Source organism: Colletotrichum phormii (genome assembly GCF_030913505.1).
Source record: "Colletotrichum phormii strain CBS 102054 chromosome Unknown BDP81scaffold_28, whole genome shotgun sequence".
Lineage (NCBI taxonomy): Eukaryota > Fungi > Ascomycota > Sordariomycetes > Glomerellales > Glomerellaceae > Colletotrichum > Colletotrichum phormii.
The window spans coordinates 21185-41172 of NW_026851470.1; the positions used below are offsets into that span (position 1 = coordinate 21185).

A 19988-nucleotide genomic window follows, 5' to 3' on the forward strand; every position below is an offset into this window, starting at 1 on the left:
AGTAGCATTTCCTTGAGCACGTCATTATCAGTCTTAGGTGATAGCATCCAGCCCATCCGCCTTTGACACTGCCTAGACTAAATCAAATTGGGATCTACGGGGACTTTCCTTTTAGCCTGAGCTTCAGTCTTGGACGTAAGACCATATCGGAGGCCGCAACAATCCGGACAGGGTACGAGAAACTCCGACGCCGTGGTTCATGGAAATAAGCTTCTCAATAACGCCATTTCAATAATCAGTTGTGATTATCATAAAGAAGCGATGGGCATTCAAAGAGTTGCCAAGGATTTCCAATTCAAGAAGGGTCCAGTGTCACATTGTGCCAAGTAATTCAATATCGATGATTAAACCCACCAGTAGTGTGAAGCTGGTTCCCCGCATCACGAGGTGTCATCGCGTATACAAAGTCCCGCCAATGAGTGCTTCCCTTTCAGAGACCTTGATCCGTTTTGGGGATGCTCATCGCCACACCTAAGACAAGGCTATAACTGAACTGATGTAGATTCCTCTCAAGTGGTGTTCGAAGAAGTCAACCGAAGCAGTTGTAAATATGGTCTATTCGTTCAGTGGTTTAACGACATGTGCTGGATAAGCTTGTGCCCAAGAGCCACTTTCTAATCCGCGTACCGCATGCTCTTTTGACGTGATCAGTTAAGGTGCGGGATGGTAGATGCAAATCTCGATGTTGAGGTTGGTTATTCGTAGATCGTAATCTCGGCACTCCTTATTCTCTATTCGTTCTCCATGATCTATCTGGTATCTTGGTTTCAAATGACAACTTCTAACTTATCGATTGGCCGTTATGGTGCGTGCTGCTCTTTTGGTCATAAAGTCATTCGAAAGGTTTCGACTTAAGACTTCTCTGTAGTCCCTGTTTTGCGAGCAAATCTTATTCCCGAAACACATGCAAAGCCAGCCAACGCCATTGCCCCGGCATAGTAAGCGGCAGGGCGAAACTTTTCAAGCCCATCAACATCACCTGAGATGGAGTAAAGGCCAGAATCAATTGGTGTGCCCTGAGTCTTGTAAGTACCTAGCGTGCGAAGAGTGCGTTGGAAGACTTACGAAGAAGAAACCGCAGAACCACGTCGTCCAGACAACAGGAATGATGCGGAGTGTATTCTTTCCACCAAATGTGGCGCTGACGGCAATGGGCGTGAGGCTGAAGAATGCGCCGCATCCGATGCCGTTGAAGATGAGATATACAGAGAAGATGCCGATTGATGATGACAGGGGCCACACGATGAGAGACCTGAGGGCCATGAAGAGCATGCAGATTGCCAGACTCTCGACTGGTCCCAGAATGGTATCGGCAACCCACCCGGCGACGACTCGGCCTAAAGTTGAAGCCAAGTTCCAGCAGGCGAGGATGATGATACCGATCTCCTTGGTGTAGCCCATCGATCTCGAAAAGATCGGAATGAAGTAAGGAGGAATGAAGAGTGGAAAACAAGAAAGTACCGTGCCGCTAACGAGCAGGAGGAAGCGAGGTTCCTTGAAGCGATACCTGTGACTTGTTAGTCGTGATTCTGGTTTGACTGCAGATGAGCACTTACCATTGTAGTTGACGAGAGGTCTTCTTCCCCGAACTTGATCGTCTTGGCAGGAATTAGGACGCAGGGATGGAGACGCCCCAGAGAACGAAACCAAGAATGCGGAATGTCCAGGAAACACCCAAGTCCTTGACAAGATAGTTGGTCACGACACTCATGATGGCAGAACCCAAGCTGCCACCACCGAAAACAAAACCCATGACCAGTGCTTTATGTTTCTTGAATAGACCCATCGGAGCAGTCGAGACAGACTAGTAGTAAAGGGTGTTAGTTGAGATGCGTATCGCTGGCAGGAGACATCTTGACCTAATGAAAGGCATGTTGCACTCACAAAAATACACAATCCACCACCAAGACCAAATACAAGACCATGTAGGAAGAACAAGGCGACAACATGGTGAGTAGTAAAGCTTGCAAGGACTTCGCCCAACCCCATGAAGATGCCTCCAATCAATGCAGCCAGCCGGTATCCTATCCTGCTTATGATTTTGTCGGAGAAAATACTGAAACAAATCATGAACGAGGTCGCCAATGAGCCGACGAACGTCAAAGTGGTCAGACTTGAATCCGTGGTTTCGACAAGCTTGACTTGCATGATGCCCCAGGAGTAGATGACACCGAGATAGACGAACATGGTCAGTGACGATGCAGCGACCGTAATCCAAGCCTTTCTATCATTGTACGTCTGCTCCTCCACTTTCGGGGCGGAATCCGCGGCATGGTCCTCGCTCGAGTGGTCGGTATCGTGCCCATCTTGGCTTGGGACGGCTTGTCGTTCGGGGTAGGTGCCTTTTTCGGTATCCATCTTGGCAGAAGTCAAATGAAGTCGGCAGAAGCTGTAAGGAGGATACTTTCCTCGAACTGGAACTTTCAGTCTTCTTCCCGGAGCGGCTTCGAGCTTATCATATTATCGACCATGAGTGGGAAAATCGAATGTTGTAAGTCGGCATTCGGATGTCGGCTTTGCGTCAGAACCCATGTCGGATTTTCTCACGATAATGCGGTTATCGTCTGCAGGATTTATGGAGATGTCGAGAGTGGAGTTTCTTTTGCAATTCCTCCGATGATTTTGACGCAGGCCCACCGTTGGAAGGGCCGGTTGGGCTCCGTGAACACGGAGCTGCTGGCTTGTCGATCCCGATACCTCTCGGATTTCAACACTAGCGCCGAATAATGAAGGTATATTTAGTAGAGTTGAAGTGCCGATTGTCTCTTTTCTCACACGTCTTTTCGGTAAATACACGCAACTAATAGAACTTTCACATCCATCCCACCTCAACTTGTCTCAAGTTTACAGTCTCTCGCCATGGCTCCTGCAAGAGACGACGAGCTGTTCACAACAGCCAATGCCGAACTTCCCACAGCCAGCACCAAATCCAAGGTTGGAGAGGGTCGCCTCATGCACCGCTCTTTAGTCCAACACCCCTCCATGGTCGAATCAGCAAGCGGTATCTACCTGAACCTCGCCAACGGCAAGAAGGTCATCGATGCATGCGGTGGCGCTGCTGTAGCTCTGATTGGCCATGCCAACGAAGAGGTCATTCAAGCCATCTCGGACCAAGCCCGGAAGGTGAGCTACGTTCACACCCAAGCCTACACCACGCAGCCGGCCGAGGAACTTGCCGACCTCATCCTCGATGGCAACCCACATGGCCTCGAGAAGGCCTTCTTCGTATGCAGCGGAAGCGAAGCCGTTGAGTCGGCCCTGAAGCTGGCGCGTCAGTACCACTTCGAGAACGACCAGCCGCAGAGAAAGCACTTCATCGGAAGAAAACAAGCGTACCACGGCAACACCATGGCTGCCATGTCGATTTCGACAGTCGCATCACGAAAGGTCCCCTACGAGGGCTTCTGTTACCCCCACGTCTCATATGTATCACCGGCATATCCGTATCAATACCAGAGAGCAGATGAGACCGAAGATGAATTTACAGCCAGACTGCTCGCTGAGGTTGAGGCTGAATTTCAACGGGTTGGCCCTGAAAATGTCATCGCCTTTGTTGCTGAGACAATGGTAGGCGCTACAGCCGGCTGCGTGGCACCTCCTGTCGGCTACATCGCTGGCGTTCGTCAGATTTGCGACAAGCATGGCTCTCTCCTCATCCTCGACGAAGTCATGTGCGGCACCGGACGCACTGGAACCTACTTCGCCTTTGAGCAAGAGGGTGTTGTTCCCGATATCGTCACAGTCGCCAAGGGGCTCGGCGGAGGCTACGGCCCCATTGCCGGCGTCCTCATGCACGAAAAGGTCGTGTCTATGCTGAGGCAGGGGTCCAACGCCTTTAACCACGGGCACACCTACCAAGCTCATCCCATTGCCTGCGCAGCTGCGTTGGCTGTGCAGGAGATTGTGAAGCGGGATGACCTCGTCGCTCGCTGCGCACAGCTGGGGAGGCAGCTCGAAGCACTGCTGCATATCGAGCTTATCAATTGCAAATCAGTCGGTGAGGTTAGAGGGAGGGGCTTGTTCTGGGCTGTCGAATTTGTCAAGAACAAGGAGACAAAGGAGACCTTTGACCCTAAGCTGCGGTTCGGACTTCGAGTTCAAGAGCGGGCATTTGAGAAGGGCGTGGCTCTCTACCCTGGCGCTGGTACAGTGGACGGCTCGAGAGGAGATCACGTCCTGCTTGCTCCTCCATTCACCATAACAGAACAGGAGTTGCGTAAGATTTGCAGCGTGTTCAGGGAAGCACTTGAGGAGATTGAAGCGGAAATCCTATGAACGGCGGTCATGTTCAGGGGCATATTGCTGATGCTTGTATTTGCCGGGGCAGTTCTACTTCGCACTTTCGTACAAACTCAATTATACCCATTCTCCAAAGATAACCCAATCAAACCCAATGTGACTAGCCCATCGTGAAGATCTCTGAAGCATCGACATCTTCCAGCATTGACCACCAATTTGGCCAAAGCCCTTGATCATCCATGCTGCCAGCAGCATCTATCAAGGCTTGTGGGTTTAGCCCGCCAGTGTTCTGATTCGACTTGTCGCCTGAGATAATGTTGCCCTCACCCGTGCTGAGGGCGCTCCGCTCAGCGTTGTTGATTTCCTCTAGATGTTGGGCAGATCTGTCAACTACCCGAAACTCGTGGACAGATTGATGCAAGACACTGAAGTCGAAGCGAGATCGTCCGCGATATCTTTGGGTATCAGATGTCGCTCTTTGGTACATCAATGACCCATTCTGGATGGTCTTGAGCTGTTGTGTGTTAGCCGTGCGTCAAGTAACGATGGTCTACTGGCATTTCGTCTCCCATGGAACTAGTGACTCACCCATCCGTCGCCGAGGTCCCAGACCTCACGGAACCTGTTAAGATATTCTATACTCGAGTTCATGAGCTCTTCCGCTTTGGTAACATACCCAGCAGTGATTCTCGGGAACATGAAGCCATAGAGATTGATATAGCAAGACGAGAAAGCGCAAAATCCGGCGAACGGCGTCATGACTGCGACACCGCATTCTGACGCTTCTAGAAGAACGCTTGACAAGTGACCTGCTGCTTCGAAAAGTTCCTTCGCGCTTTGATCCCACCAGCCCGGAGGAGCCTCGGCCTCGAGTGTTGGGGGGTCTATGGGTCCGCGAGGAGTCATGTCAATTGTCGGCAGGAAGGGGAAGTACTCTCGCTGGAGCATGACAACGCTACCATAATCTCGGATTAGCCCTAATTAGTTCTTGCGCTCTAGGGAATATCTCGGCTAACCTCTGGTAATAGAGTAGGTTCAGGTAGACAAAAGATTCACCATAGCCTAGGGTGGCGTATGCAGCAACACTGTTGACCGGGTAGTGTAGCCGATGATGCTGTTTCGTTCTCCATTCCTCAAGTCTCCGACGCCAACATGCTACAGGTGATGTAGGAACCCAGGGGCAATTCTCGGGCAAGCACATGCCCGGCGCTTTACGTCCGTCGTTGAACACGAAGGCCATGATATCAGAGTAGATGTCGAACCCGTCGGCCATGACCCCAAAACTCTGGTCCAAATCAAGATACACCGAAGTTGTGGTTCCACTCGACGTGAAGTTTTCCCCCGCACCTTCAGCTTGCAATGACGACCCTGGCCCTAGAGCAAACTCGGTCGAAGTAGGTGGCCGCGGCACATTTAGCTTTGCCATCTCCTGTTTAGGAAGCACTCGCGGGTTATATGTTCCTGAGCTCACCATACAATCCATGATGAAACATGCCCAGAATGTCCTGGTCTCGATGGCGGGAGTGAGGCTATTCGGTTCGCTGCGGTGAGGGATCTCGAGTGGGAAGGGTGCGACCCGCGAACTGTGAAGCAATTGCATCATGCGAATTGCGATTCCTACTCGATGTCAGACACATTCGAGGTCAAACTTAGGAAGCTGACTTACCACAATGCATCCAGGCCTTGTGAAAGTCTCGCGTGCCCCATTCATACAACGTTAGAATGAGCAGGGCTTGAATGACCTTGACATCTGGTGGTTGTAGTATGCATGCTGCCAGGACATCACACGCGTAGGACGCATATCTTTCGCTCGGAAAGAGGATCTGCGATCGCAGGCGATCCGAATCCGGCTTCTGCGTCTTGGTCATTGCAAGAACTGTTGCCAACAATGCCTTGCTTTCTCTCGGGCAATTGGAACCAAATGATTTCATAAAAGACGAGGGGTGAATAACTCGGAGCTCGGGAAACTTGCGCCAGAAGGCCTCCAGAGCGATGTAGACAACATCTTTTGGGACTTGCTCGAGATGATGGTCCATTTCCTGTCTACCATCTCGATACTCCAAGCCCGACGAGGGCGTCGCTGGGCCCCTTGAATGGGGCGCAGAGAGAAGTTGTCGCTGAGACTCGACATCCTGATCATGCGACACAGATGAAGCCTCTTCCGTCACCCTTCGAGCCCGTTTCGCTGCCCGTCCATTCGGCGCGACGTGGGGTCTGGTCAGTACGCAATCCGATCTTCCCGACTTCTCGCATTTGGTGCACGGCGGACTTCCGCTGTTGACGCACTTGATCTTGGACCGTCTGCGGGGTAAAAAAACGGGGTCAGCGGCCGTTACATCGGATCCGATTGATCGCCGGGGCGAGGCCGGAGACCGATGGGGGACATACCGGCAAAATTCGCATGAGAGACTGGAGCGCATGTTTTCCGATATTACGTTTGCTCTGTCGGTTCTGGTACGAAAACCGAAAGAAACGGGAAAAGATTCGGATTACGGATACAGTTTTTTGGACCGCCGGGACCGGCTTTGTCATTGTGGAGCTGGAACCGGTGGATCATCGTTGAAAACTTGCTTCTAGTGTCCGATTCTCTCCGATGAGATGACAGCTTTGCGCGATAGCAACTCAAAGACGCCGATAACAACTGATATGAGACCTAGTTTCGAGGTCGATGATACTCATCACCATCATTTGGTGATTCAACAGGACCACAGGCGGGACTGAACTGTCTAGATCTGCCATTTCGCGACTGAGTAGACTCCATGAGGGTTCAGTGAGTTGAACATGGATGATCCTTGTACCAAAACCAACCCACTTCAGTAAGGCAACTGTTAAATTAGACGTGATGGCCCAACTTGAGCAATGTACTGATGGAGTCTATGAAAAACCACTACTCGGTTTCGGACAACATCAGCTCTAACTACGCCTCCCCATCTTAACTGGATTATCTCAGTTCTTTAAGACTACCCAAAGGCTTAGGGTTTGCCATCTAAGCTAGGCTTGCGTGGCTGTAGGCAGACAAGAACAAGCAGAGCTGACTCTCGAAATGATATTTGTTGCACAAGCCTCCGCAGCATAGTCCGGAACCACAGTCACGTCCGTAATAACCGTCTTGGTAAAGTCACCGCAGAACTTCTGACTTTCTCCCAACCGTCCTGGGGTGCTCGTAGCCCGCAGAGCACGTAAGCAATTATCAGCATTACAAGTCTTTGGTTTGCAGGCCTCGCGTTTCGTCATTTTGACAAGGAAGCCTCCCCTTTCGATGGTGTTGACGAAGATGAACCCAGATTTGAAGTACGCATATGAGGCCCAGCTGCCCGAAAAGGTGATCTCGCCTCCGCCAGGCGCCGAATCGTCTTCGGGGTAGATGTCAAAGTAGGCTATCTCACAGACACCGGCGTCGGTGGGGTCGGAGGGGACCGAAGAAACGTCGTAAACGCGGAGTCCGGCGGCGTAATTAGACTGGTACGACAATCCATCAATAACGTACTGGTTGTGGTCGATGCCGACGTTGGTCGCCTTGTAAAGACCAGTCTGCTTGGGTGCCTCCAAAGATCTTATGTCCCAGATATATGTCACGGGATATCCGTCTGCAGCTGGTCCAACGACCTCTTCTTCGTCGTATTCATCGTCCATAAGTAACCATTCCTGATTGCTCTTGTCGAGAACCCAGCCTTGGTGAGTGTAAGTAGCACCCTCGTAACTAGTCCTGGAAATGATCTTTGATGCATTCTTATCCGACACGTCGTAGCTGCTTCATGTTAGCTATTGCTTAAAGTTAGTTGCGGGTAGTCTTGATGACTGACATGGTCAAAGTGTCTTCGTTGAAGCCATAGCAAATGTCGCGTCCTTCATACTTTTCGTCTGGGCCGCGGTAGATGAGACATTGTGCCTGCTGTCTGTCAGCGCTGACTCTTACGCATACCTACATGTAGAGGGGAGAGTCTCAAAGAGGGGTCACCGACATCATGAACATAGCGGTCTTGGGGGTCACATCCAAGCTTTACTGGGTTGGACGGGTCTTTCAGATCAAAGAAAATGAGGCCGCCAAAGCAACCGCCATCACGCGGAGCCGCGCCAACAGCAACGCCGTAGCTTGCTTCCTCATTAATCACGACATTGTGTGTGCGGCCGAGAGGCAAGTCGGAAAAATGGCCTGTCAGATCCTTTTCCTTATCATAGACGACTGGGGCGTCGGCCTCATCAATATCAAGAAGCTGCACCAGAGTTAGTCTCAGACAAAACTAACACGAAGCAATTAGGTGGATAGTACCTTCTTCATGTCGAATACCTGGAGCCCGTGGCCCGCAAGTTCGGACCCGATGACCATGTACTCCTTGTAGTTACGAACCTCGTGCCACCATGAGTTGGGTCCCGTCGGAGCATATGATGGACTCGTGTTCATTAGCCATGCCACAAGTACGTGATAGGTCCATCAGACGCTCACAGAAATCCAAGGTGCAGTAGACGTCCTTCAGGTAAGACTTCAATAAACGATGTTCCGTCGTACAATCCGGAGGCTTCTAGAATCAGCGAATGACGCACTAATACCACACTTAATAAAGGAGTCAAATGTACCAATGAACTCTCTGTCGGAACTAGGATCGGTCCATCCCCAAACAGTACTACCAGTTCGTCCAGATGTAGTTGAGTGTGGAGAGCCAAGCGTAGCGTGGTTGATGAAGTCGTACAAGTCAATCTCCCACAGCATTAGCAAGCTTTTTCTCATATGGAGAATATCACCTACGTTCTTGCATCTGAATTTGTGCAACGGGTCGCCGGGAATCGCCTCAGCAACCCCATCAACACACTTTGTGTAGTTCAAGCGGGGCCATGAGGAAGAATTCATGAGACCGGCCTCAAGCTCTGCCTCCCATTGCGTCTAGGTTGTATCAGTATATGTTCTCTCAACCGTCATAAGCCACTTCTCAGGTTGCGTTGAAATACTTACGATCTTGGCCGACATCAATTTCTCGTGCATGATGTTAGAGTCGTAGAGCGCTATGACACATTAGCATCAAACATGCGTACTTGAAGTATGAGTCGAAAGTATGAGACCCACCTGCCGCAACTTCTTCATTTTTGGGGAGCTCTTTGGCGAGGACAATGGTCGCGCAGGCCACTGCGCCGGATAGGATCCACAAGCGCATTGTGAATTGACTACCTAGTCTGGACAATGCTGGGAACGAAATCGAGTCTGCGAAACACTGCTGACCGTGGCTTTGGGCGCATCATTCAAACTAAGCTCGGGAGTAGTCCGATATATATAATATGATGTTCACTGCTAGGTTGCACATTAGCAATCACGAGTCCCGCTCGTCCCGGCTTGGTGCGTCAACGGGACTTTTGTGCTGTGGTGTAAACAAAGTGCATCCCAAGTCACAATCAATCAAGTCAGATACAATCTTGGCAGCTGCATCGGATGATCTCGCGACACAGTGAGTTGGATGCCTAGATACTTGTGGGTTGACATCGCTTGTAAATCAACCTCTATTAGCAAAAGACCAACTGCTACCCATGTACTGAATAAATAAGCAATGAGGCGCCCGCTGCCAAGAGTCCCAGATGCAGAGGTTGAACGACGTGATTAGAGAACATTGGGAAGGCGCAGAGTCCTGAGGGGTGCTTGCCAAGAAGCTATACATGTCATGTAACCTCAACACGGACTGCATGTCTCTCTGTTGCTTGTCAGTTGCAGACAAACAGTGGTCTGTACTACCCATGGCACTTGATACCAAAGATCTTTTTTGACAATGCGCACCCAAACTTCCCTGTCAGATGTAATCATGCTGCCATTATCTGCCCGTTTGACTGGTTTATCTCGTTGAGGACATAACAGTTATTGAGCGGCTGGAACAAACATCTAGGTACATGGACTTTCATTCCGATCAACACCTTTGCTCTGTCGTCAGCCCAAGAGAAATTGGCACTGCTATATATGCCTTAGGGATATGGACCATGTGGTGGAGTCGAGTAACTGGTTGCTGAAGCGAAAACGATACAAGTTCAGTGTACATACGTTTTGGAACGTCTGAATCCTTAAGTCTGCAACGAACGATCGGCGTGATATATCATGTCTGCGCTTGACTAAGTATTTACATGAAAGTTACAGGCCAGATGGATCAATAGACGAGCGAGAAGGTTCTAATTGCTAAGCTCCTACAAGCAGAAGTCTGTCATCCTTAAGCCGCCATGTCACAGCTAAAATCAAGCCGCTTCGGATAGACAAATAAGCTGCAGTCATCGTAAAATTAACAGGCGGTAGTGAAGCTAGTGGCGACACAGTAAGTGCCGTCAGAGCCACTGCCCATCTTAGTAGGCTCGGCGCCGCTGTCATTCCCCGTGTACTGCATTCAATAGTCAGCATTTTTTGAAGAGAAGTCGGCGTTGAAGTCAGCATACCCTATCACAAATCTTGTTGTCATCTTGGCATGAGCTGGTGACCTTGCAGGTGTCGCCGTAGTTGGTGTTGATGCCGCAGAGGACTCCGCCATCCTTTGCAATCACATTGTTCATGATAATGTTGCGTGCACCCCCATTGCCGCTGCAGTTACCAAAGCTTCAGACGACCTTTCCGTAGCTAATCAAGCTTCAGCAACTTGTATCAAAACAAGGGGTAACGAATTGCAACTCACTCGTTGGCATAAAAGTTCTTGACTGAGACAGTTCCAAATCCGTTGAATTGGATAATCTTATCCGCGGCCTTGAAGGCACCGCCACCGTTGACGTAAGAGGTTCCGCTGGTCTGCTTGAGGGTGCTGGGTGGAATAGATTAGTGACGAATGGTCTTACACTCGGGACATTGAAACTTACAGAGCATCCTCGCAAACGTCAGACCACCAGACATTGTTACTAGTCATCGTCAGTCAGCTGTTACCCGAGTGCTTGCTGTTAGAAGATTTCGTACAGTGTGCTGCATTCAATTAGCATCGAATTACTTAGTGTGGTTGCGGTAGAACACTCACCAGGTTCCCTTGCAGTGAACACCCTCTGCCTGATCAGGCCCAATGATGACGTTCGAGAGAGTGGCACCAGACTCAAGAACAAACATAGCATCGGCCTCGCCTGCTTCGTCCTGCTCGGCGCAAACCCTGGCTACTCCGATGTCAGTAGTGAAACACCCACATTTCATCCAATTCCTTCTGAAAACGTACGGCTGCGGTCAAACTTCTTCATGCCGCCATCGTACGACTGTCCAACAGAGACAGTGATAGCCTTGCTGGTAGAAGTAGCCCCAGAGGACTGGGGCAGAGCGGTAGTAACGCCGGTGGGCGTAGAGCCTCCTGCGGCAGTAGTGGTCTTCAATGTAGTGGTCGGAGAGCTACCACCAGCACCGCTGTAGGCGCAAGTACATTCAGCGGAGATGAGACTCGGCTTCTGTGAGCAGTTGATAGCCCAAGCGGGAAGAGCTGTGGTGGCAGTCACGGTGCTCTTCGTGAAGGTCGCGCAGAAGGTCGAAGCGGCGGCGTTGGACTTGATGTAGCTGACACACGCGTTCATGTCGCTGTTCAGGCAGCCTAGAGCCGCGGGAATGAGAGCAAGGGGGTAGTATTGGTGCATCTTGGCGTTGTCCGGGAGCAGGGTGCTGGGAAGTCTTGGCTCCGAAGATCAGGGGTGGAGCTTGATGATGTGATCTTGGTTCACTTGGGGATATAACGCTGTACTCATAGCCATTAGGAACTTGATTCTTGAATAATTGGGCGCTCAATCTTTCTCTTGTTGCTTCCTGATGTTGAAAATGATACTACCTCACCTAGGTCTCCCGCTACCTTCAGCCTCACATCCGATGAATGAAGGAAAATGTTTTCCAGCGCAGATTTCCACCAGTAATGAGTGATTAATAGTTATCCAGATGAATAAGTATGAACTGGGTCTACAACAATCATTTTGCCTTCCCTTTTCCGAGCACTCCTAAATCGTATAAGCTTAGCTTGACGCAGGGGGTTGTCACCGGGACACATCCGAGTCTACCCCACAAACCCGAAGATACCGCGCTCAGTTGAGATCCTACGTAGAGTATCGTTTGTACCCTTCGATCAGTGTGTGTGGTTTCCACGTGGGCATCATTAAAGAAGAGTTCCCCATTTGTGGAAAAAGGCATAACAATCAAAGGCAACCCCGAAAGTTGGTTCAACCTCTGCATGCATGCGTGGCAGAGACAGCATACACATAGCTTATCCACATAGCTTATCCGCATAGTATTATTTGGTCCCTCAAATGGTTAGAAACAAGATCGATTGAATTTTTGTAACGGACTGAGTCCAACGCAGAACAAAAAGGTAATTAACACATGAGAATAGGCACACTGTTGGTATCCCTATCACAGGGTATTGGTTCGAACCGTAGGGTCCTGGGGGTGACGAAGTATCAATATCTCTGTATTGGTTAATTCTGCGTAAGGAGTAGAAGGGAGATTTCAACCGGAGGTTGGGTGGACCGTCGAGGTGTAATTGTATCCTCTCGAGGTGGCCCCTGCTCTACCCTTACTCACGGTCGAATTGGGCTTCCAATCCGACACACACAAAGTTGCGATGGGCAGTCTATGCACTTCACTCACTACATGTAGCGATCGGAAATTGTCGCGATTATCCTGTTTGTTCCCAATTCCACTGAGGCAGCTTGATCATGACCGCTTTCGTGATGCGGGATGTTGGTGTCTGACAGGAAACGGCCCAATGGCGCTGGAGGAATGAGCTAGGTTGTACGGTAACGCTGTTGGTTCGCAGTTCTGCACAGGTGGTGGCTGATTTTTGATCCCCTTCTTCGCTTGTTCCATTTCTTGTTCCAGACGGACGACGAGGCAGTGCGGCTTGCTGGAGCGGGAAAAAGGAGGGGGACCGGGCAACGATAATCTTCACCGCGGCACGGCAGAGCGGGTTTAGATGGTGTGATGACGGTTCATCTCGCCTCTGGCTGCGACCCGAGGCACGGGTTTTTTGATATGGTGGCCGGTGGTCGAACTTTCTCGGCTTTGGCAAACCGTAAAAACTAGTCCCCATTGACGGTAAACTAACTTTCTGAGGGCCTGATGATGTCCAAAAGAGATAGGCTCGAGAGAATTGAGGCGGTTTTGGATAACAGGCGAGAGGACGGCAGATGAACATTCAAGCCACCATCACCAGACTACAACTTACATCTTCAAACACCACCCTTACCACTATCCAAATCCATAGGTTTCTTCCGCTGCGACTGGAGCGAAGGGTGCCTTGGCTTGGACTAGGTGCTTTGCTCCGAGTGATCTGATATGTTGCGTCTCTAGGTTTAGCGGCTTAAGGGGTTCCCAAGGACAAGCATTCCGGTTACTTCGGATTCACAGTTCCCACTGCCCATTGAGTTTGGGTTTCCCCTGGCTACAGCGACAGATGCTCGGTCTCGTTCGTGGCCAAGAAGCAGCCGATCGCAACGTCACTAAGGAAATCCACCGTTGGGCCAAAAAGAAGTGGCTTTTGCTCTAGACTAGCGCGAATGGACACCTCAATCTTGCGGGAGAATGAACCCCGATCGCGATTCGATACGGGCAGCTAGGGTGGTATGTTACTGCGGACCGGAAAAGTCCTTTTGTTATCGCTCGTTAGTACAATCGGCAAGAAATGGGATTGGCCGATGGACAGTTGCACCGCTAAAAGGCGAGGAATCAGGCTGAACAAAATTCGAGACGTCTTTGGCGAGTCGGCTAAGGTGTTGGTGAGCAAGCAATCTTGGTTCCACATCGAGCCAGGACAGGCACTCTTCGCCTGGCCCCCTCTTTGTGAAGCTCTCCCTGCATTCTCACGCACAGTAGGCCCCTGATCCTTGAAGCTTTTGTCCAGGAGGCCAAAGAGTTTCATTTCGAAGACGATGATGAGGAGTAGTGTGTTATGCTGACGTTGCGGTAGCATTACACAGTACTCCTTACGAGCCTTCGTCTTTTAGATCGAAAACGCAGCCACGTACAAAGCAACGTGCGAAGAGACGTGAAAGGGCCTGGGCCATTTGAATTCACGGGCCAGCTGCAGGCCTTGGTCGCTTCTGAATTCCCCCATCGACAATCCGGCCAGTGTTGCTCGATAGACATACCCATGAGGTTGCATGATCTGCGGCGAGTCCTCAACTCCCCCTGGTCTTTAGTAGAATTTCTCCCTCCGCCCGTGCCTTCCAACATTAGATCATGATTGCTCACGATCCCAGCTGGCAGCTATTACAATTTACCTGGTGCTCCAAGCGCAACGAGAGGCGTGCCCAGCTTGCGATCCTCGTCGTCACTGAACATCGCTGCAGCTCGGTTCTGGGAGCGTTGATGAGCTCAGACCCTGATCAGGCGTAGGAAGTTGATAGCAGTGGGACACGCTCGGTGACGGTCGCTTTTGCCAGTCAGAACAGCCCATCAGCTAGCTACATCACTGACACGACGTCCCGCCATTTGAACGCCGACCACTTGACCGAAGCCGGGTACTTACAATAATCGATGGGGAAAAGAAAAAGAAACAAACCTGACTCATTCCGCCGACCAAGTATTCATTGTAGGTAACGTACGGAGTAGCCCAGCAAAGCTTCTCTAGTCATCCTTGCTGTGATCTGCCTGGTCTGCGAGAAACGATCGTGAATCCGAGTCATGAACGACACCTGTCACAGCCCTACAGCCCCGCGTTGAGTCAAACATACGGCAGACTGCAAGAGGCACTCCGCCAAAACACTTTTTCTCAGTAGACTTACGGTAGCCGTACAATTAAGTACGCTAAAGTGCCATACGTGACCTACGTATAAATGAATATAATTACTAATCCCGTACAATATAGCAAGCAATTGCTTACGACTGGAGGCGCCATAGATCACGTAAGGGTAGTTGACTAGGCGGTAGAAGTGGGGCCACCGGGGTCTATACCTCCTTACTAATTTCCACTGCCGATCAATTTCCTCTTTTTCCTACCTAACTTAATATTCTTTTAAGAGAGGTAAGTAACCCGCCTACGCCCCCCTATTGTTACGAGCAGGTGAAGGCAACTAACTGTGGCACAAAGCAAAAGCTTCCATAATGATGACTCCGCATCATTTTCCCTTGTTCTGCATTATATAGCTACATGCCCACAGTGACAAGTTGCGGCGGGCGTAACACCTATTTATTTGTATGCGATTGTATTTTATTATATTATAGTTAACGTTACCGTTAACTAGTTATATTATATTACTTTATTTTCTGCTCTTTTTATTTCATCTAGTTATAGTATAATTGCCTAATTATATTTTTACCGCCAGCTAGTTGTAGTGAGGTATGTTTGCAGAAGTTGAGGCTGCGGAACTGGTAACAGTATTCGTAGTCGGGGATAGCTTCAGGGAAGCTGTGTCTGTAAGTCATAAGGTAAGGGAAGGCTGCGGTGATCAATCGTAGTCTTATCAAAGAGGTTCCCCCAACCTCCACGAAACATCTCTCCAGCTTGGCACGGGCTGTTAGTGCCATGCTAAGGAGGGGCCCCAGTCCCCGCGGTCTGCCGCTGCGCGCTGGGGTGGATTAGCTATACGCTAATCAAACCCTTAACAACGCACATTTTCCCCTCGAATCGAGCCGACGATTATTCAACCTAACGAGCCGCCGTCGACTTGAATTCGCCTTCCGCAGGCTAGACGAAGTCTTCCTGGTAGGGCAGGGAGCAGAGGTTCCATCTAGCCTCCCGAAGGAGACGGGCGACTTTCTTTCCCGGCGCAAGTGGCGCTTCCGGGCCCAAATTGAACATCACCGACCGACTTTTCGACTTCGCTCTCTCAGCACCTTTGCCCCTTAAACGATCGAAGACTCCCTCGAAGAGACGAAACGACCATTGGGTAGCGATGTATAGCCGCGGCTATATAAGCTATGCTCGTTACAGAACCTAACAGCAAGCCCTACAACCTAGCCTTACGAGGTTTTGCCCCTTGTGGTTTCCCTTGTGGCGGTATTACCTATTACGGTATACTCCGGACGGTTACTGGAACGTTGTGTAAACCAGAAGCCTGCGGGCTCTGGGTCGAAGGATAGGAGATACTGGCGGAATTGCGTTCTAGGGACGACCATAGCACTGTCTCGGGCAAGCCAGCGGCACCCAGAGACAGGTTAAACACATAGTTGCCTTTGGGCACGATTTGGAGGACGAGCTGGACTGTATCTAGTGATAGCTATAGGCCTACGGCCCTCCACGCCATATACCCTTCGGGAGGTCTGCCGCAAGGGCGGCTGCGCCCTTGCCGCTACGGCGTTAAAATACAACAACAACAACAACAACAACAACAATTCTCCCAGCAAATTTGCACTGCATGTGACGAGGTCGCAGTGTGTGCAATCCCATCAATTACCTATATGAACCCCAACAAGCGACTCATAAATTTGACGGAATTAACAGTCTAATCTAGCCGGGCATTACCGACTTTCCGAAAAGCCTAGAATCTTCCTTGAGGCTTGGTGGCTGAGACATACAGAAGATGTGGTTGCAACGGTTGAGAATGCCAGGCTCCAGGTAAGTGTGTTTCCGGGCAGACCGCTCCGAGAAGTGGGGGATGCATAAACCAGGGCCATCCGAGACAACCTCGAAGCCACCAATTTGCGTCAACGGCATAACATTTTCCACTGAGCTGGCACCACAAGTCATTCTCAGCCTTATTTTTGTGGTTTCATGCGTCATCAATCCCTTAACCCCTTTTCACTGAATCTTGGGCAAAAATGGCGCAGCTTAACACAACGTCGCGACCTGTCTGAGCTAGCTTCGTCGGCTGGTCGGCCTAGTGGGGCCCCGATATACCGGGGAAACAGTGGGTCTACGATCGGTCCGTCAAAACAACCTTAGCCTTCATTCCTGCCTTCTGGATACAACAGAGTCAAAGGTGATTCATCGAATAGGACATGAAAAAGACGAGGGTTCTAGCATTCAGCATCGTCGTGCATTGTACCCTTCTCAAACGTGATAAATGCAATTTGAAGAATTGCCAAAAGGACTGAGCAAAAATGGATTGTCCTCAACAAGTTCCTCACGATGTAGAAGTTTCTGTCCAAAATACGTACAAAGCTGACGTTATTCTTGCGAGTATAAACGCGTCAAGTGCGCTTGAATTTTACAAATCGGTCGTGCTATCCAGAATACACATAGACGAATTATGGGAATGCCTCAGTCGTGCACATGAGTGAGTAAATGACGAAGTGGAAATATTTCACAACAATCTAGGAAGTTGCTGGTCTACTGAACCTTGCAAAGGCGACCGCCACTCTTTTCCTCCCAGCCTTCATTACCCACACAAGGTTTGCACCATAGAACATCCTTGGGGTCGATGCTTCGCTTGATTTTGGATAATCGCGGGTAGTTCGCGCCCCAGAATGCCTGCTGCCAGTTCTTCTCAAATGGAAATCCCTAATCGAATCGTTAGCAGAAGCCATGATCTGGATGTTTGCACGTGTGATGTGCTTTCATTATGTGTTATGAAAACTTACTTCATTAATGTACGATCCTCCATCGGGCGTTAGCTGGCGAAGAGGCTCAAACCTAGCGTCTAGAATCTCTCTAGCTTTCTCTCCAGCTGCTGGATCCCACGGTTCGTATCCCCAGCCCTGCCAAGTAACTACCTATTGTCAGTGACTCATCTAACATGTAGCCTTAGTAGACCTTGAGACTTTGCTGTTTGAGTACTCACGCGCATGAATATATGCCTTGCGCCAGGCCGGGTGAACAGAATTTCCTTCGCCCCGGGGCTTGGCTTCATTGACACCCTTTCCAGCAACCAGGTAGGTTCCTAACCAACCATCGTTGAGGAGAATGGGCTCCAGTGCACTCTTCAGTGCATCCAGGTCATTGGTCAAAGCTTTCTTGACCAGCAGTCGCGAAATGAGATAGACAGAGCCGCCTGCTTGACCATCATCAAAGTTCTCGGCATACCAGGCCGCAAATGAGTCGTACGGTTGAGTCAAGATCAGTAAGTTGACCTGTCCAGGCCAACGTTCCTGGATAGTTTTGTTGAGTGGCTGAAAGATTTCGTTGATCTTAGCCGTATCTTGCGTATCTAAGATGATTGTCTTGCCCATCAGACCGGCGACTCGCTCCGGAAGACCGGGTATTGGAATCGGCGGCGTCGAATTCACAGTTGCCATGAGGTAGCCTGACAAGCCGGAGTCGGAGAGGTAAGGGAGCTGAGAAGCGCCCCAAGTAGCGAGGTCTAGAGTAAAGGGGGCTTCTGGGACCGTGAAGGCCATGAACAAAACCATGGTAAGCTTCTTTTCAGGATGCGTTTTGACTGTGACGGAAGTGAGAACCCCAAAAGTCGAACCTCCTCCCTGCGATGCCCACGTTAGTAGATGCACAATAAAGACTCCTGCGGACCAAGACTTACACCTCGCAGGGCCCAGAACAAGTCGGCGTTTTGATCTTCATTGACAGTGATAATATCACCGCCTGGGGTAACAACTTCCATCTGAAGCACGTTGTCTGCCGCGAGACCATAGTGCGGTGCCAAGATCGAGTGGCCGCCGCCCGTCACAAAGCCACCCTGCGAAACGGTCTTACCTCCACCCCCAACGACAACGCGGTTGTGCTGGCTTGCTACAGCATACACATCGACCATCTTCGCTCCGGCTGCAGCGGTGATGGCATCCCCGGGTATGACCTTTCCTGATCCAGCAAGCTTAAACTGACCCTCGTGGTACTGGATGTTGTTGAGGTGGTGAGTCCAGATCGAAAGGGAGCCTGGCGCAATGGAACGCCCGAGGTAATCATGCCCACTGCTCTTGACGACTAGACGAACCTGATTCTTCCGCGCTGTATATGAGTCACTGTCAGCTAAACTTGTTCTTTTTCGTGTTGCGAAATGCACTCACCAAAGTCGACGGCAGCCTTGACATGCTTCGCCGTGGTGACGTTGACAACATAAGACGGATAGCCTGCTCCGCTGCAAGGAAATCCATCAAGAGGAACACAGGTATAGTTGGTCCAGTTGTCCCACATCATTGAGATGGGGTCTTCAGCATGAAACTCAAAGGTTCTCCAAGCCGGCAGAAGGTTGGGGCATTGGTCTGCACTGTAGTTCGGCTGCTCCGGGTGACAGACGCCGCCAGGAAGAAGTGGCTTGAAGAGCCGTCCATCAACCGCCTTGTTCAGGCGAGACCAATCATTGCTTGAGGGCCATGATGCAGTGCCTGGAAAGGCCTTGCACTCTGGGGAGGCAGGTGTTTCATGTACCAAAACAGATGCGCAAAGCGCGAGGAGGAACTTGGAGCAAATCATGCTGCGTGTTGAGGAGTCCGCCAACCACCGCTCTTTGGAAGGATAGGTAATCAATGTGAATAGCTTCTTTACATACTTTATCTATGGCTGTTGCGGCTATAGTACTCAATCTGATGTGAATTGTGACGAGAACGCCAAGGCAGAGATCTCGTGTCGTCCTGCCCGATCCTTCGGTGTGCAAGGGCGCAGCAAGGCGGCAATCTACATTACATCGAAAGACGTCTTGGCTGACCAGCCAATCACCGTAGCCCGTATTCTTCTCATCAAATCAACTAGTAAGCGATGGCCTTCTTTTGACAAGATTGTTGTGGATGGTACGGAAAAGCGAGCCGAAGCGCTGATTTCAGGCTATGTGCTGCGAAGCAGCTGTAAGCCCTCCTGGACCGACGGTACCGTTCCCGTAGTTTCCGCAGGATTACTCCTGAAGGATTCTCAGCGCAACCTTACGCGGGTTGCCAAAGGATTGCACGCGCTAGTTCCTGTGTGTATCTTATTACTGAATGCAGTCAGCCGTAGAAGAGCTGTAGGAACGAAAGACCC

General features: G+C 50.4%; 7 protein-coding genes across 7 annotated transcripts; 1 reads left to right on the forward strand and 6 right to left on the reverse strand.

Moving 5' to 3' along the window:
- Window positions 1-851: 851 nt before the first annotated feature.
- On the reverse strand, window positions 852-2431 carry BDP81DRAFT_503076 (major facilitator superfamily transporter; the record flags this gene model as incomplete). The annotated part of the gene is made up of 5 exons (XM_060595584.1): window positions 1885-2431; window positions 1631-1804; window positions 1557-1579; window positions 1066-1507; window positions 852-1016 (listed from the first exon to the last, which is right to left on the reverse strand). The coding sequence occupies exons 1-5, from the start codon at window positions 2356-2358 to the stop codon at window positions 852-854; spliced, it is 1278 nt and encodes a 425-aa protein (XP_060439503.1). The 5' UTR covers window positions 2359-2431.
- Window positions 2432-2859: 428 nt separating this feature from the next.
- On the forward strand, window positions 2860-4275 carry BDP81DRAFT_454313 (aminotransferase class-III; the record flags this gene model as incomplete). The annotated part of the gene is made up of 1 exon (XM_060592927.1): window positions 2860-4275. The coding sequence occupies one exon, from the start codon at window positions 2860-2862 to the stop codon at window positions 4273-4275; it is 1416 nt and encodes a 471-aa protein (XP_060439504.1).
- Window positions 4276-4399: 124 nt separating this feature from the next.
- BDP81DRAFT_331917 (fungal-specific transcription factor domain-containing protein) lies at window positions 4400-6659 on the reverse strand (the record flags this gene model as incomplete). Its single annotated transcript, XM_060585543.1, has 5 exons — window positions 4400-4753; window positions 4828-5194; window positions 5256-5859; window positions 5906-6540; window positions 6628-6659. The coding sequence occupies 5 exons, from the start codon at window positions 6657-6659 to the stop codon at window positions 4400-4402; spliced, it is 1992 nt and encodes a 663-aa protein (XP_060439505.1).
- A 409-nt stretch (window positions 6660-7068) lies between these two features.
- BDP81DRAFT_503096 (uncharacterized protein) lies at window positions 7069-9386 on the reverse strand (the record flags this gene model as incomplete). The annotated part of the gene is made up of 9 exons (XM_060595585.1): window positions 7069-7987; window positions 8043-8128; window positions 8202-8453; window positions 8510-8630; window positions 8684-8756; window positions 8815-8935; window positions 8984-9118; window positions 9188-9237; window positions 9299-9386. 9 exons carry the CDS (start codon window positions 9384-9386, stop codon window positions 7231-7233), a joined length of 1683 nt encoding a protein of 560 aa, XP_060439506.1. The 3' UTR covers window positions 7069-7230.
- Window positions 9387-10337: 951 nt separating this feature from the next.
- Window positions 10338-11796, reverse strand: BDP81DRAFT_503100 (pectate lyase; the record flags this gene model as incomplete). Its single annotated transcript, XM_060595586.1, has 6 exons — window positions 10338-10583; window positions 10639-10795; window positions 10872-10994; window positions 11050-11088; window positions 11202-11331; window positions 11391-11796. 6 exons carry the CDS (start codon window positions 11794-11796, stop codon window positions 10488-10490), a joined length of 951 nt encoding a protein of 316 aa, XP_060439507.1. The 3' UTR covers window positions 10338-10487.
- A 4282-nt stretch (window positions 11797-16078) lies between these two features.
- Window positions 16079-16314, reverse strand: BDP81DRAFT_438990 (uncharacterized protein). Its single transcript, XM_060591367.1, has one exon. It carries the CDS (start codon window positions 16259-16261, stop codon window positions 16106-16108), a length of 156 nt encoding a protein of 51 aa, XP_060439508.1. The 5' UTR covers window positions 16262-16314; the 3' UTR covers window positions 16079-16105.
- Window positions 16315-17126: 812 nt separating this feature from the next.
- BDP81DRAFT_358754 (FAD binding domain-containing protein) lies at window positions 17127-19489 on the reverse strand. Its single transcript, XM_060586368.1, has 5 exons — window positions 19043-19489; window positions 18559-18983; window positions 17866-18502; window positions 17666-17793; window positions 17127-17585 (listed from the first exon to the last, which is right to left on the reverse strand). Exons 1-5 carry the CDS (start codon window positions 19446-19448, stop codon window positions 17415-17417), a joined length of 1767 nt encoding a protein of 588 aa, XP_060439509.1. The 5' UTR covers window positions 19449-19489; the 3' UTR covers window positions 17127-17414.
- Between the last annotated feature and the right edge of the window lie 499 nt (window positions 19490-19988).